The 18,480-nt window shown below is 36.3% G+C and overlaps 1 protein-coding gene across 4 annotated transcripts in view; it reads right to left on the bottom strand.

Annotated features, from left to right (window-relative positions):
* LOC150094869 (dynein regulatory complex subunit 3-like) overlaps window positions 1-18,480 on the bottom strand; it is a 304,780-nt gene that overhangs the window by 157,753 nt on the left and 128,547 nt on the right. For 3 of the 4 annotated variants that reach the window (XM_090411304.1, XM_090411301.1, XM_090411302.1), the window contains one exon: window positions 8,481-8,600. The exons of the other annotated variant lie outside the window; for it this stretch is intronic. In XM_090411304.1, coding sequence (XP_090267430.1) covers window positions 8,481-8,600 — 120 coding nt within the window. The remainder of the gene's footprint in view (window positions 1-8,480; window positions 8,601-18,480) is intronic. 4 annotated transcript variants of the gene reach the window in all.

Below are 18,480 nucleotides of genomic sequence, written 5' to 3'. Positions count from 1 at the left end.
CAAGAAAAATTAAAAAGACATTTGCAATCTAAACATTCTCACTTGAGTGAAAAACCGGCTGAATATTTTAAAAGACTTGTATTGGATAAAGTTATTCAAGCAAAAAGATGGACTAAATTTGCAACTGTGTCTGAAAAAGCCCAAGAAGCCAGTTATGCAATCGCAGAAATTGTTACTAAAAAATGAAATCTCACACAATTGCAGAATCTGTAATTCTGCCAGTATGCTATAAAATTATTAATATCATGTTTGGCGAGGAATATGAAAAGGAGAGTTTAAAAATTCCTATGTCAGATAACACCATTTATCAACATATTCAGGATTTGGCCAAAGATGTTGAATTGCAAGTGGTATCTCACATTAAAGAAGCAGATATGTTTGCTATTCAGTTCAACGAATCAACTGATAAAGATGAACTTCTAGCCTTCAGCAGATTTATTTATAAGGAATATATTATAGAACAGTTTTTATTTTGGCAACCACTCCCAGAAACAACGAAGGACCAAGATATTTTGGATGTTGCTGATAATTACTTAAATTGCCATAACTTGTCTTGGGATTCTTGCATCAGCATTTGCATGGGTGATGCCTGCTCAAAGTCAGGAAATGTAAAAGGATTTGTTACACTGGCTCAAAATAAGAATCCTGGAATTATTGTTACATAGTTTTCTCCACAGAGAAGTACTAGTGTCAAAATCACTGATACCTGAGCTTAAAAAAGTACTAAACGGGACTATCAAAATTGTCAATTATATAAAAGCCAGGGCGTTACAATCGAGATTGTTTGCAGCACTATGCTCCTCAATGGACGCTTCTTACATGTAGTTGTTAATACATTGTTGTGATTACCTGGGTGGTTTCCAGCAGTGTGAGGACCTCTGAGACAAAAGGGTATATGTGGAACTACAAGGGGGGGGGGTGATTATGAAGAGCTCAGGAGACAGCTTGTGGGTGTAGCATGGAATGAGGAGTTAGCTGGAGAAGAGATCAATGCAGCTTGGGGAATTTTCAAAAACTTTTTAGTAGATGCAATGTCTAAATGTATTCCAAGGGTGAGAAGGTTAAATAAGGTGGGTGTGAGATGGATGAATAAAGAGATTCAGCATGCAATACAGAGAAAAAGGGCATTGTGGAGGCAGCATAAGAGAAAAGGAAATAACCAATTTCATGAGATCTACAAAGACCAAGCAAGGAGGGTGACTTGGTTGGTGAGGGTAGCTAAAGAGAGGTATGAACAGCAGTTGGCTAATGAAGCCAAACAGAATCCTAAGGAGTTCTTTCGATATGTAGCCAGCAAAAGAAAGAATAATTATGGAAAGATGACATTGATTGGAGAAAATGGTATAAAGAGAGCTGATGCAGAATGTGTAGTGGAGATACTTAATGAGCAGTTCATAAAGATCTCCCAATCTTGCGAATGTGACTTCGTGGAGGGATTGAGAGCAGTTGATGATGGGGAGGAGAGACTGACTGCAGGTGAGCAAGAACTGTATGGGGAGTTGATTAAACTAGATGTTAATAAGGCTGTGGGACTTAATAATATATCACCACGTATTCTGAAAGAATGTGCCAGGGAGTTGACACCTGCCTTAACATATTTTTTTAATAGGTGTCTTGCACTCGGTCAAGTTCCTAAGGAGTGGAAGGAGGGCAAGATTGTGCCACTTCATAAAGGAGGTGATCGAACTCAAGCATCAAACTATAAGCCTATCTGTGTTTCGGGTATTGTGGTTAAGTTGTTGGAGAAGCTTCTGAGAACTAGGATCCAGAGTTGGGTTGATAACAATGATATTATCTTTGATGGACAGCATGGATTTGCTAAATGGAGGTCATGTTTTAGTAATCTACTTACTTATTACAAAAGTCACTGCTTCCTTGGACAGAGGAAAAGGATACACAGTAATATACTTGGATTTTGCAAAGGCTTTTGATAGAGTACCTCATGATAGGTTGACAGTCAAACTAGAGCAGATGGGGGTTGGATATTAGATTGGTGCATTGGATTGGAGACTGGCGCTATCTGATAAGTATCAACAAGATGTGTATGGAGGAGTGATATCCAGGAAAAGGAAAGTCACTAGTGGAGTGTCTCAGGGGTCTGTTTTAGGTCCATTACTGTTTAACTTGTATATTAATGATATAGGTGAAGATTTGGATGGAGATATTCAGTTGTTTGCAGATGATGCAAAGTTGGGACGAACCATGAAGTGTAGTGAAGATGTTGTGGCCTTACAGGAAGACTTGAATAGATTGAGTGATTGGGCACGGAAATGGGGATGTGAGTTCAATGTTGCAAAATGTAAGGTTTTAAAATTTGGAAAACAAAGATGGGATGCAGAATTTATGCTTGGTAAGAATATATTGTTGGAGGTGGAGGAAATAAGAGCTCTGGGGGGTTATAGCAGATAAGGATCTGGGGTTTAGGGGACACATAGCCAAAATTGTGAAGACAACACAAAGGCTTCTGGGAATGATGCAGAGGACACTGACGTAGAAGGTAGGGAGACTCTTGTTCCATCCTATAAGGCTTTGATTAGGCCACACATGGACTATTGTGCCCAGATTTGGTCACCAGGTTTTCAGAAGGATGAAGAGATGTTGGAGAGGGTCCAAAGGAGACTGACTAAGGTAGTTTCTAACCTCTGGAATGTCGAGTATGACGAAAGATTGAGAAGATGTAATTTGCAGGGTCTGGTGGACAGGAGGAAGAGGGGAGATATGATAGACGCTTACAAGTTGGTAAGGGGTTTTTATAGGATCAATGCTGGAGAAGTTTTACAGAGAATAGTGGGAGATCAGGGAAGAACCAGAGGTCATCCCTGCAAACTGTATAAAGAGGGTGGAGTAGGGGAGTGAGAGGCAGGTTTTTTTCGTGCAGAGTTGTGAATGACTGGAATGCCTTGTCTGAGAATGTGGTGTCTGCAAAGAGTTTGAATGTGTTTAAAACATGGTATGATGAGCTGTGTGTGTGATAAAAGGACCTCCCAGATGAATCTTTGACTCCATGAGGTCTTGGGGGTGGTAATAATAATAATACATACAGAAGTGAGATGGCTATCTTATGAATGAGTTTTCATTATTATTATTATTATCACGAGCAACTCCAAGGAGTCCTTAGACTCATAGAGGAAGGCCCTAAACACCATGTCCACATCACAACTATTCGACATTTACACAGTATCATACTTTGCCTTGACCTCATTCACAGTCATAGCATCCACAACAGACTCTGGAAGCTTATTCCACTCATTCACCACTGTAAAAGTAAAAAACCTATTTCTAACACCCTTACTACCACACTCTTGCCCAGTTTCCATGGATGTCCCCTAGTCCTCCCACCACCACTAGTCCTGTTCTCAAAAATATATTCTGAATTAATCTTATAGAAACCCTTCAGTAATTTGAATGTCTCGATCAAATCATCACTTTTCTGCCTATCGACCGATTTCTGAAAACCACAAATCTTCAACCTGTTCTCATAAGGTTCTTTCCATAGACCTGCTATCATCTTGGTAACTCGTGTCTGGATCCTCTCCACCTACTCCTCATCAAGAAGAAACCCTGGCACCCAAATCTGGCACAGCAGTTTAGATGGGGTCTTATCAAAGCTCGATACAGAGGAACAAAAACCTGTTTCTTTCTGTTTGTTAAAGTATTTTTCAGTAAACAAGTGATTTGATGAGCTGATTTAGCCACTTTTGCGATGTGCCCCCTAAACTTCAACTCCCTATCCACCAACACTCCCAAATCCCTGGCCTCGTCAATCTCCTGGAGTACGGATCCACCAATGTGATATGTTGCTGCTAATCTTTTCACCCCAAAATGCATAATATTTCACTTTGCCCCCATGAAATTGACATTCATTCTTCTTAGCCCAGTCCTCCAAACTATCCAAATCATCTTGCAAAATTTTGACATCCTGTGCATTCACTATTGCTCTACCCAACTTTGCATCATCAGTAAACAAATGAACACTTCCTCTCAGATCCTTTCCTATATCGTTAATGAACAAATTGAAAAGTAGTAGTCCAAGAACTGAACCCTGTATAACACCACTAGTCACAGGCCATCTTTTGGACTGTACTCCTGAATAAACCACTCTCTGATATCTCTCCATCAACCACCCTCCTATCCATCTGAAACCCAATATCCATCCCCATATGCTGCAGTTTACTGATAAGAATTCCATGTGGTATCCTGTCAAAGACCTTAGCAATGTCCAGTAGAATCACTGTAAACCCATTACCTTTATCCAGTTCAGCTGCCATGTGTTATAAAAATGTGAGCAAGTTACTGAGACATGATTTATCCTTCACAAAACCATGCTGTCCCCCATACAGTATCCCATTTTCATTTATCCAATCCTGTATTTTTCTCTTGACTATTTTCTCGAAGACCTTGACAACGATTCCTGATATGCTGATCGGTCGGTAATTTACAACAGCAGTCTTGGAACCTCCTTTACGCAGTGGAACTATTTTCCCCTCTTTCCACCCCCTCGGGATTAACCCAGATCTGAGACTCAAATTAAACAAAATGGTCAAGGGCACTGACAATTCTTTAGCCGCTTCGCGTACGACACGAGCTGGTATACTATCCGATCCCACAGATGTATTGACATTGAGGTTTTGTAATAGACTATTCACCTCCACTTCATTCACCACAATTCCCATATAAGCTATTGGTTCATTCATTCCTGCAATGTCACCATCTGGATGATATACTCTTGCAAAGTGCTCGCTCAATAATTCAACTATATCAACTGATTCGGTTACCTCCCTACCATCGGTATTCTTTAAAATCATTCTGCCATATAGGTTTTTTTTCTTTTACTTGCAACATATCGAAAAAATTGTTTGGGATTCTCTTTAGCCTGCATGGGCTAATGTTCTTTCATAATCCGCTTTTGCTTTTCTTACCACACTCATTACCCTTCTGGCCTGTGCTTTATACCGTTCATGTGCCTGCCGGTCACCTTTCTCCTTAAATTCCCTCCACAGTTGTTTCTTTTTTTTGCAGCTGAAGCTTAATGGTGTTAATCATCCATTTAACCCCTACTTGATTTATCATTCGGACTCCAGATAATATACAGTCAGCCATTGCCTCATGCAAACACTTCTTAACCACTTTCCATGCACAATCAACATCCAGCCCTTGCACTTTTACATGCCATGGCACTGAACCATGGCACTAAGTCATACTTACCAGCCTGATATTTCCACATGTACCCTGTCTTAATTGTTTTATCAAGATTTTATGAACTGAATGAGGAAATTCTAATTTTTTTGACAACTCAACAATCTGAGTTATCAGATTTTCTTAGCGACGAGCTTGGTTGCATTTCTTGCTGATTTATTTCAATCTTTAAATACACTTAATAAAAGTATGCAGGGAGACTGTGAAAACATTTGTACTTCCAATGACAAAATTAATGCACTTGAGGAAAAACTAATGCTTTGGGAAGAAAGAATCAGTAATGAAAATGCAGTAAATATGTTTGAACTAACAAAAAGGTCAAACTGAATGAAAATCTCATACATCTAATTTTAAAAACCTTAAGATTACTAAATACAAATATTGAAAAATATTTTCCCTCACTTAACATATCATCCTTCGATTGGATAAGAGATCTGTTTGTCTTAAGTGCATGTAAATTGGGAAATTTAAAGATTACAGAAGAGGATGAATTAACAGATGACAGAGGTTTAAAACTAAAACATTCAACAATTGATACTACTTCATTTTGGCTATCTCTAAGAAGTGAATTTCCCAATATTACCAAAAAAGCAATAGAAGTACAAGTCATATTTGTGCGAATCAAGCTTTTCCGCAATGAATATTATTATGAACAAAAAATAGATCACGGCTGGAAGCCTTGGAAGATGATTTAAGAGTATGCCTATCTAAAATTCTGAAACAACATCAAGCTCAGATATCTCATTAAAATTAACTTGAAGTATGTATATTATTTAATATATTTAATATTCATTTGAAAAAATCAATAAAAATTTTTTTAAAATAATTTTGAGTATTGTTTTTCTTAATCAAAATGTCAAAAATATATTTTAAATTTTTTTGGAGCAAAAAGGATAAGTAATTATTATTATTAATATCTTGTGTGTGTGTAAATCAATCAAAAGTATGCCTATTTTTGCCGGATTGTCAAAAAAATTAAAATAATATATTTTTAGTGTGCCGCAGAATTTTAATAATTAGTCTAGGTGTGGCATATTATGAAAAAGGTTGAAAATCACTGCCTTAATGCACAGCATTATACATGTCTGCAAGGAGATATACTTTGCATTATGGGATACTATAGTAAGTGATGAGAACTTATACCACCTTTACCATGAGTTGCTCCAGTCCTGAAAGTACTTCAGGGGCAAACTTTGTTTGCTTACACTTGAATAAAGGATAAAACCAAATATATAATTAGAAGACACTTTTTTCTTCTTCTTCTTATTATTATTACTTGACACCTCCAGGGAGTCCCAGAATCATCAAGGGAGGGCACCTACTCTACAACTCTCCATCTCTGCCAGTCACTCCTCCATCCACCACCTACAGCGAACTGCATCACCTAAACCAATGCCAACTACTGCCCACCACCACTAGTATTTTCATAGACAATCACAAACACCCATGCCCATGGCAGGATTCAAACCCACAGCCTTTTGGCTGGAGAGTGGATACACTAACCACTCGGCCAACCAGGCCAGCACTTTTTGTACCTAAAATTTATCTGAAAATTAGGCTGCGTCCTATGAGCTGAATGCATCTTATAAACCAGTGCATCTTACGCTCCATCATCCCTTGTAGGAAATGCATGATCAGTTTGAATAGTTACACAGTTGTTAATGGTCACACATTTAAAATAGTAATCAATACATTATTATATTTAAATTTTTTTTTTATAACCCATGTATTATACGAAGCACAGACAGAGTTATATGATTGAATTTAAGTGTAGTGTGATTGAGTACACAAAAAAGAATGGCAATAAGGCAGCAGAGCAGCACTTTAGGCCTCTACCTACAGAAAAAATGGTACGAACTTGTAGGAAACAGGAGCAACAGTTAATAGAAGCAAATTCTAAACAACACAATCTCTGGAGAAAACTGCCAAAATGGCCATAAATCGAAAATGAATTTAAAACTTGGATAATGAATCAAAGAAGATTGGGTTGCTGCATATTGACAAAAATGATTATTCAATGAGCAAAATTACTGGCAACAAAAATGAAATATCATCAATTTCATATTGGCACCATCATGGTGCTTTAGATTTATGCATGCATGCAAAAATGAAAATATCACAAAAAATTCCAGATAAATTCAAAAATAAAATTATTGAGTATCACAGATTCATCATAAATGCTAGAAAACAAGATAATTTCAAACTTTAACAGATAGCTAATATGGATGAAGTGTCTCTGATTTTTGATGTGCCCTCGAACAAAACTGTTGACTCCAAAGGTAAAAAAAAAATTGTTAAAACTTCTGGTGACGAAAAAAACCACTATATTGTTGTTATATCACGCTGTATGGATGGAACAAAATTGCCACCTTTTTTAATTTTTAAAAGAAAAACTTATCAAAGGAGTTTACATTCATATTCAATCAAAAGGATGGATGGATGGATGAGGAAGGGATGAAGTTATAGATAAAGAAGGTGTGGTCCGGATGTCCTTGCAGTTTACATCAGAAACCTGCTTTGTTATTATGGGATCAGTTTAGATGCCATAAAATCGAAGGTGTTAAGAAGGAACTTCACAAAATGAACACAAAAATAGTTGTAATCCCAGGAGGACACACCTCTGCACTTCAACCTATAGATGTATCAATAAGCAAACCATTTAAAGGATTTATGAGGGAAAAATGGGTAAACTGGGTGCAACCTCCAAATTTTGAGAAAACATCTAGAGATAGGAGAAAGAAGGCCACAATTTCACATGTGCGTAAATGGGTAAAGAGTTCATGGAATAGAGTGAAATCCAAAATTATTATAGCATCTTTTCAAAAGTGTGGCATTAGTAATTCTCTTGATGGTACAGAGGATGACTTATTAATTCAAAACAGAATCTATAAAATCGTGATGTCCTGCGCTACTTAGTATCCCACCCACCCTCTCTCTCTCTCTCACACGCACACACATATTACAGAATGTAGTATTGAGATCTGAGGGGAAAAAAATGGTTTTATAGATAGACCAGAGAAGGGAGAAAAATAGATTAAAAGAGAATTTTTACTTCTTCCATCTGTAGATAAAACCAGTATAACTATCAATAATATAAAATCAAGTAATCTTTCAGTTCCATCATCCTGAAGACTTCAAGATTTGATGCTTTGCAAATATTTGAATCAACCCCATATATTTTGTTGTCAACCAGGAGAGGAGCGTAGACAGTTTCTCTTATCTGAGAAACTTCACCGTGTTTTAAATATAATCAATCAATTATATGATTAATCAATCAATTAAACCTTATATAGAGCAGCTCTTTCTTCATTTGCTGATGTCTCAGCATCTTTTTCTTCCTGACGTTTTTTAAGTGTTAACATTTTCTCTATCTCATTCTTATATTTTTCATGTGAAGATGTTCTCTGAAAAAGGACAAAAAAAAAAAAAAAACTGAATTTATGCACATTTAATTACCATTAGAATACATTATTTCATCTATCACATAATATAGAGTTTAAAATTACTAATAGTTCTCAAAGTTCAAAGTGAAGAACTGAATATAAAAAACTCATCTGAGGTAATACTCCCAGATGAGTCTTTGACTCCATGAGGTCTTGGGAAACAAAAAATAATAATAATACCAAATTTGTACCTTAACTCCCAAGAAGCAAAATACCATGCAACAACTTATTATCCTCAACAACTCCTGCTTTGATTTCTTATCTTAAAGTAGTTTGCTTAGGTAACATTATTTTGAAATCAGTGAAGAAGCTATGACTTTCACCTGACCAGCAGTGGGTAATAAATTCAAAAAGTTTTTTCTTCTTAAGTATATCATTGGTAATTCCTAGTTTGTATACACTGATTTTAAATATGCAGCCATATAAAAAGTTCATTACATATATTACATTCTGACTAACATTTCTACACTAACTTATAAAGTTTATAAGTTAGTGTAGAAAATACATACAATTGGGCTAGATAGCAGGAGTCTCTTGTATCTGCAGAGGCTTTACAATACAGCATAATGAAAATTTTATAGAGTTAACTGCCTTATCCTCGAATTATGGTTATGAAATCTAAGTATACTTAGAAGGTCCTGGGCGCTTAGTTCCTGTTAGAACAACAGATGATGATGAAAATTTAGTGAAGAAGTTTTAGAACAAATATACAAAATTCAGTTTTTAGGGTAATGGCTGAGAATACATGAAACATCCTACAGCAATGGATCATAGATCCAGTGAAATTTGTTAATTTTAAGAGAGAACTGACAACTGTTTATGAATAGAAGGTAAGTTTATCGATATTAAATATATGATTAGCATGTTGAACTTGATTGTATATTGTCTGTTGTGTGTGTGTGTGTGTGCACGCATGCATGCACACACACACGACAAATAATATATAATCAAGTTCGACATGCTGCATCAGTCTTATGACTGGTAGCTCAGCAGCATTTCCTTCCATTCTTCTCTTCTGTTTGCTTTCCTCTTTATTTTGTAGTATGTTTTTAGTCAAGTGCTTTGTTTTATTTGATCAAAGTATCTTTCCTTGGTCTTCCTCCTTTTCTTTTTTCCTTTGATTTTGCCTTTCATTATTCTTCTCGTCAGACTTTCATGTCGTAAGATAACATCTGTCTCTTCTTGTTATTAATGTTTTTATCAGTGTTCTGGGTTCATTTACTTCCTTAAGCACTTCTTCAATAGATTTTTTGTCTGTCCATTTTATCTTTTGCATTTGTCTCCAAGACCACATTTTAAATGCCTCCAGTTTTCTAATATCCCCTGTTCCCATTATCCATGTTTCGCTGCCATAAAGTGCTATACTCGATACATAAGTTTTTAGAAGTTTTTTCCTTAGTTGTAGACTTAAGTTTCCTTTTAATACCTTTTCCATTTTATTGAATTGGTTTTTTGCTATGCCTATTCTTATCTTTATGTCTTCTTTTGATCTTCCTTCCTCATTTATTGTACTCCCTAGGTATTTGTAATTCTTTACTTGTTTTATCTCTTTCCCATTTAATTTAATTTTCTTTATGATTTTTGGCTTCTTGCTTGCCAGTAGGATTTTGGTTTTTTCAACATTCATTTTCATGTGGTATTTGTTAAATATTTCATTTGTTGTTTTCATTAACTTTTTTTAATCTTCTTCTGCTGTTTGCTATGAATGCAATATCATCTGCAAATCTGAGGCAAAAATCTCCTCTCCACCAATCTTATGCCGCTGCTTGTCTTTTCTTTAACTTCTCTGATGGCATTTTCAATATATATGTTGAAGAGCAAGGGTGATAATATGTGCCCTTGTCTTACTCCACATCTAATATGTATGGTTTCTTCCTTATTATTTGTTCTTATGTATCCCATTTGCCTTACATATATATGTTTGATCACTCTTCTATCATTATGGTCAATGTGACTTTTCTTCATAATATTCCACATCATCTTCCAATTAACTTTGTCAAATGCTTTTTCTAAATCCATGAAGCATATATATGTTTTTCTGGTTCAGCTCCATTCTTTTTTTGATTATAGTTCTCAGGCTTAGTATTGCTTCTCTTGTTCCCTTTCCTTTCCTGAATCCATATTGGTCTTCCTCTAGTTGTGAATCTATTATTTTATATATTCCGTTTTGTATTATTTTTAATAGGATTTTGCTAATGTGTGTAATTAGGGCTATTGTTCTGTGTTGGTTACATTGGAGAGCATTTGCTTTCTTGAGGATTGGTATTATCAGAGATTTTGTGAAGTCTTCTGGGAGATCTCCATTTTCATATACAGGGTGTTCGGGATAAATTTGACAGTTTCGTAAGGAAAAAGAAAATCTTCTTTGTATCTATTAAATTTAATGAATTGACAAAAAAACATTACAGGCAGAGTTAATTACAATACTATCAACAAGATTTACTCAAAATAACCACCATTAGCATCGATCACAGCTTCAATTCTGCTTCGGAACCTCGAACAAGCTGATGCTACAGTCTCCCTGGGAAGGGCCGCAAAAACTGTTTTAATTTTATCCATTAACTGGGCTTTTGTATTACTGGAAGTGCGATTGGTGTCTTTTTCAACTGCGCCCCATACAAAATAATCCATGGGGTTAAGGTCTGGGGAGTTTGGAGGCCAAACATTTGGACTGGTGAAGTCGTAGAAATTTTCAGACAACCATTTTTGACTTTTCCCAGAGGTGTGGCAAGGGGCCGAATCCTGCTGCCATACATACGGCCTACCATTGGCTACCCTTGTTATCCAGGGCTTGACTACAGTTAGCAACTCCACGAACAAAGCCCGAATTCCAATGCCAGGGTTCTTCAACACCTGTTCCTGCAGATTTGCGAGGAATTCTGCTGTACGAACGCAATCAGATCGTCTGCTAGGGATCTTTCTTCTTGCTACATCCTCGTAGTCACCATTGCAAGTCTCTAGTTCATGCCTGATTGTTTTTACTGTATTCAGGGAGCATTGGGCAGCAGTCGTAATATCCTTATTTTGATGGCGGGCACGAATCATCATGATACAAGTTATTCTCTTCCATGATTCAGGTGGGTTCCAGCTATCCATCCTTTCTGACATCTTGTATATGAATGAAGAAGGGTGCAAACTTTTAAATGAAGAGAAGTGTGTGTTAATACATGTAACTTACGGAAAAATATAATTAATTATAAATATGTCAAATTTATCCCGAACACCCTGTATTTTAGCTATTAGTTCAAATATGTCATTTTTTGTTTCCTCATCCAGATTTTGAATGGCTTCACTTGGGATGTACCGTATTTGCCAGCATATAAGATGCACCGGTTTTTTGTACACAATTTTTAGGAAAAAAACTTTATCACTGAATATTATAATGAATTTACAGTATTTCAAATATAAAGTAATAAGTAGGTCTACTTTTAACAAATACCTAATCTAACTAGGAAAGAGTACCCACCTTTTAATCTTCTTCATCAAAACCCAGAAATTCATCTCCAGAGCTAAATGAAGAGACACTTGAAACCTCTTCTAAATCAAAATCTGAGTCCTCATACAACAAATTGTCCTCTGTGCCATCCAGTGCATTACTAATGCCACACTTCTTAAATGATTTAACCACTGTCTCAGTTTTCACAGCATCCCATGAAGCTTTGACCCACTCACAAACTTGCAAAATGCTAAGCTTCTTCCCTCTTCCTGATGGCATAACCTCAAAATCTAAAGACTGCATCCAGCAGTCTTCTGGATGCAGTGTTCCACTTCTCCTTCATAAATCCCTGAAATGGTTTATTAATACAGACATTCAAAGGTTGAAGCTGACTAGTTAGACCTCCTGGAATTACAACTAACTGACTTTTCAATTCCTTGAGTTTATTTTTAACATCTTCTGTTCTGTGAGAACGAAACTGATCCCATAGTAGCAGGGCAGGCTTCTTCAACAGTCTGCCAGAGAGCTAGACAATGTTATCTATCCATAACTGGAATTCTAGAATGTATTACAGTAACTGGAATACATAACTAATGTAACTGGAATGCTCTCACACACCGCATGGAAGCAAGAAAGAAATCGCGTAACTCGGAACTGAGAAAATTTCCAGAAATGGAAGTAATAAAAAACTGAGTATCGGCGTATAAGACGCACCCTGTTTTTCAGACCTATTTTCAAAGAAAAAAAATGTGTCTTATACGGTGGCAAATACTAATTGATTCCTGGGCTTTTCTTCTGGCTTGAGTCTTGAAGTACTTTTTCAAACTCTTCTTTTATTATTGATGGTCCACTATTGTCTTCAACTTCTGTGTCATTTTCTTCCTGTTCTTCTCCTTGATACAGGTGTTGAAGATATTTTTTCCATTCTTGTAATATTTCTTCAGAATAAATTCAGCTACCATTTTCATCTATTAAGGCATTACTATGTGTGGCCTTTTTCAGTTTAGGAATTATAAACATGTTAACATAAGAATATTTTAATATTTGCCAAATATTTCAGTCTGAAACTAACAAACTATCTTCAGTGGCTACGTAGGAACAGTTTTTAGCAAGGTGGAATACCAACAATTGATCATTCAAAAGTAGAACGAGCTGCGTGATGTTACATTGCTAAGCATTAAAGAGAGGAAAAATTTCATCGCAGTGATGATTAAATTATAGGTATTAATTCACAATTTCATACAATAATCTTAATTTATAAATAACGTTAGCCTAATGTAGGAATTAAAAAAAAATTAATGTGTTATCCTGATTAAACTTTCCCATATTTTTGATATGGGAAACAATTGATCATTCAAAAGTAGAACGAGCTGCATGATGTTACATTGCTAAGCATTAAAGAGAGGAAAAATTTCATCACAGTGATGATTAAATTATAGGTATTAATTCAAAATTTCATATAATAATCTTAATTTATAAATAACATTAGACTAATGTAGGAATTAAAAAAAAATTAATGTTATCCTGATTAAACTTTCCCATATTTTTGATAAGGATATACAGTCATTTCAATTCAAGTTAGGGCGTTGAAGTAAGGCCTCAACACTCTCTTTGAATAGGCATTCAAATTTATAGTGACATCTGTGTAGAAGGCGAGTCTTGGACCAGAGGATGTTGTGGCTTGTCTCTATACCGTGCTGAGCCAATCCAGACATATCGGATTTTTTGTGAAAAATGTATGATTGATGTTCTTGAATTCTTTTTTCTACAGAGTGTCCTGTTTATCCAAAGTAGGACAGATTGCATTTACAAGGAACTTGATACACACCAGGCAACATAGTTGAGTTTATCTTTAGAAGAGGGGAAATAGGTGGATATTTTGTTAATAGGTATATAAGTGGCTGTTAAATGATATTTCTTCAGAATTCTTGAAATTGGTTCTGAAATCCCAGAAATATATGGAACTGGAACTCGACGTATTGATTCTTTTAATCAATATAATTTGGAATCTTGTGTAACCCAAGCTTTTTTGTTCCATTTCCAATTTCCAATAGACTGGCAGCATGGCTTTTAGATCCTTGAAGGCCCGTGGTGTCTGTGAATGGTACACCAACATTGGTTTAAGCTTCAAAGTTCCGGAGGCATTTGCACCCAACAAAAGCGTAAGTTTATCTTTTGCTACTTTAAAACCTGGAGTGGAACGTTCTTCATAGGAAATGAAGGTGCGTGATGGCAATTTTTTCCAGTAGAGCCCAGTCTCATCAACATTAAAAATGAGATCACGAGGATAACTTCCTTGTTCTACACAGTCTTGAAATTCTTTAGAAAAAGCAGCTGCTGCCGTAACATCTGCACTTGCCACCTCACCACATAATTTGACACTATGGCTTACTTCGAGACATAAATCTCATGAACCAACCTTTGCTTCCTAAAAATGTTTCTTCACCACCAAAAATAAAAAAAATTATTTTTGCTTTTTCAGTTATAACAGCCTCCATCAGAGGAATGTTTTTCTGATTCAAGTCATCCACCCATAATGATAATAATTTTTCCATTTTTTCATGAAGTTTACCCCTGCTATAACTTACATGTTTTGCATTTAGTACTGCCGTAGATTGTTGCGCAGACTGTTTTATTCTATCTGCATTTTTCATAATTGCAGTAGCAGTCGATGGAGGTTAGTTCATACTTCTACAGACATTAGCATGTGTCTGCCCATCTTCCATTCTTCGAATCACCTCCATCTTCTTTTCAAGTGTGATTGATTTCACCGCCATCTTAACAACAAGTTCTGCTAACTTTTCTACACTTCTTCTATCAGACATGGTATGTAATTACTTACTTTATCAATTTAAACACATATGTATGTAAAAAAAATTAAATAGAACAATTAGGTAGATTCAACAGTAAAACTAGGGTTGATACATATACGTTGTAGTAGCTTGGTAAACACTAGAGTGCCTGCTAGCGTCATTTCTCAGTCAGACCACACTGCAGTAAGAAAGTATGCACAGGCATCTGCAGTTGTGAATCGGCATAAATTGAACCATCGTAAACCGAGGGCTGCCTGTATTTCTTGTTTTTTTTATTATATATCTGATCCACACATGAAAGAACACAAGACCTATAGCATACCAGTGCAGCATGTTTGCAAGAGAAATAAAAGAAAGGAGGAATCTGTTCACATTTTGCTTGCACAGCTGAGGGTTGCATTCTTTGGAAAAGCAGAGTGAGGGAGACTGTTCCATAGGACAGAAGTAGATGGAATGAAAGGTGAGGCAGTTGAAGATGGTTTGGTGAGCTGAAATGGACTGTAAAAGGGTGTTGGTTAGCAGTGGCTCTTGTTTTAATAATTCTGGAGGAGAGTGGAGGAATAATAGTGACCAATTCAGTAGTGTACCATCGATGAAAATATCTGTATAAGAGACACAGATAGTGCCTCATTTGTGGAGGTGGGTTTGTGAGAGAAGGATCGTTAATTAGCTGGATTGCTCTCTTCTGAATAGAATCAAGCAATCTTAGAGAGGAATTTAGTGCACCACCCCAAATATGGGAATATTCCTAGTCAAGGTGTATTTAGGCTTTATATCAAGTTAGCAGCTGTGAAGGTGTGAAGTAGTACCTTGTGCAAAAAAGTATACCAAGTTTTTGGGTAGCTGCAGAGGCTATAACTGAAATGTGGTTGTGCCAAAAAAGATCAGAGGTGCAGGTCATTCCAAAAAGAAAAATCTAATCGTGTTTGGATATCACACTATTACTGAATATAAGGGGGAGAGAAGTGAGCTCTTTCTTGGGAGAGATCAGAGGGTTTTGGTGACATGAAAGCTTACAAGGTTGTCCTTACCCCACTGGGAATTAACTCGATCTAAGTTCAGGTCACTGGTTGTGATAAATCTTGAGGATTCTAATACTTGAAAACTACAAGGTTTGTTGAATGGACAGGATTGGAAGTCTGTGAGAGCAGGTCATTCATATACAAGAGAAGAGCGTGGGTGAAAGAACAGAACCCTGGAGTTCTCCTACATTGGTGGGGAAATCTGAGTAGAATAAAAACCATCCACCATGACATGTAGTGAGCGACCAGTGAGAAAGTTGGTGGTTCAGCTGCAGAGTGAGGAAGGCATAGGATGGCAGTTTGGTGTGTAGGCCCATGTGCCAAACCCAATCAAATGCCTTTGCAATGTTGAGGACAACCATGCGAGTTTCTCCTGAGTCCAAAGGTGGGCAGGTGGGTGGTAAAAGCAAGAAGATGAGCTGTAGATTGCAAGTGGTGGAATCCATACTGCTGGTCAATGATTAACTGGTATGTCTCTAGGTGGCTCAAGAGTTGGTTGTTGATGATCTCCATAATTTTAGAAAGAACAGAAGTGAGATCAATTGGACAGTAGTTTGTTGGTTGCATTTTAATACATTTCTTTGTGATGGCCTAGATGTGGACCTGTTTCCATGTTGTAAGGTAGATGCCAATTGAATAGGATAGATTGAAGAGGCAATATAGCAGTGTTATCTGGGGCACAATTTTTTGACATCTGGTCCCGATGGTATCCCAATAGATGGGATACTATCAGGACCAGATGCCTTGTTTGTGTTCAGTTTGTTAAGGATTCTTCGGAATTCCTTTTGTCAGAAGACTATGAGAGATGATGGGAGCCATTTTTGGTGGAGTGGAGGGAATTTTGCCCACATCATCAATGCAGGAATTGGAAGAGAAGAGTGATGCCAGTAAGTTGGCTTTATCTTTAGGTGAGGTAACTACAGTACCATTGGGATGTGAGAGAGTGGTGGAACCTGGGTGGGCAGAAAGTGTGGCATTGGCAAGGGACAACAAGGAGTGACTGTCCTTTGGGCAGGAGGCAAATCTGCAGCATTTGGCCCTTTTTATGTCTGCCTTGGATTTGGTGATGACTTTTGCAACTGTTGCGAGCTGCAGTATAGGCAGATTGCGCAGGTGGAGTTTTCATCTTGAGTTATTCGTGGTAAGCAGTGGTTTTTTTTCTTTTACAGCATTGGCACACTTTTATGAGAACACACACACATAAGGGTAGTCTGAAAAGTTCTTGGCCTCGACCATTGATGGCAACACTATCGGCATGATTTTTTTTTTTTTTCTAACTTGGTACATCTGTCATAAGTATCCATGTGAAATTGTAAGTCATTCTATCAAGTACAGGTAACCCTCGTATAACACGGTATTAATACAATGCAGTTTCAATATAACACCATCTACAAATTGTAGTAACCCTTCATCTTTTATATATTTTTCACCGTGTGACTTAAACACCAAATTTTATCTTCATTAAATTTGCATCTGCCCATATCGTGCATGTAGTTATAAGAAGCGAATTTATATTAGGAAAAATACCCTTTAGCACGCATGTATGTCAATTGTTTACCATATAAAGTGATTATTGTTGAAAATTGCCTTCGTGTTTTGCCAGGAAAGCGCATTAAAAATCATAACTGTATTAATCTCAAGCTGAGCACTATTTTCTGGTGAGTTACATACAATATGCAATGCTTTTTTTATGTAAAAATTTATTTTTATAATAATGGCCACTTAGAGGGCTTTTGCGATATGGTTGAAAACGAAATTAGTGAATTAATTAATGGGAAAACAGATTTAAATGAGAAGGAACCAGTACAATTAATAAATGATGTTGAACCAAATGGAGGAGAAAGTTCTGCCAAAGATTCTGATTGTAATGAATCCATTAAAGAATTCAATTTAAAGAAATTAGAAGAAGGATTGGACTTGGCAAGAAAGTTCAGAAGTTATTTTAAGCATAATAATCCCTGAATGGAGCTCTTCGGAAAATTCACGAGACAATTGGATATTTGTTTAGTTCCATATTATGAACTTAATAAAAAAATTGCAGCATAGTGGTAAGCATGCAAAGGTCTTATTGCTGACTTCTTGATAACTAAACTAGCCAAAGTGTGCAATGAGAATTATACTAATGATGTCCAAGAGATTTCAAATGATGATGACATCTGGACACTCATAAATAAAGAACATCTACGAAGTGTTAGTTTTGAAGACAGTGATGACGATTAAAATATGCACTTTATTTTATTCTGCCTAAAACATTTATGCATTATGTGCAATGAAGTTTACCTACAATTTGTAATTTTTATAAGTTTATACTGTACTACATATACTGTACTACATAGTTCATATGTTTTCTTAATTTACATGCATTACGTGAATTAAATAAAAATATTTTTTGTTGGATATGTCGTTGTTTATATAATAATAAAAAAAAATGATTTCAGAACATAACCCTAACTTTTCTATGTGATTTGGGTCTCGCATAACGCAATTTATATAATGCGCCAGTTCTATGGAACCTAACTTCCGCGTTATACGAGGGTTACCTGTAGCTTGTTTTATACAGCTGTCTGAAG

This window comes from Typopeltis vanoorti, chromosome 21 (genome assembly GCF_054136105.1).
Source record: "Typopeltis vanoorti isolate ZY-2024b chromosome 21, IOZ_Tvanoo_1.0, whole genome shotgun sequence".
Classification (NCBI taxonomy): domain Eukaryota; kingdom Metazoa; phylum Arthropoda; class Arachnida; order Uropygi; family Thelyphonidae; genus Typopeltis; species Typopeltis vanoorti.
Note: the sequence above shows the minus strand (reverse complement) of the source record. Positions and strands in the feature narration are given on the sequence as shown.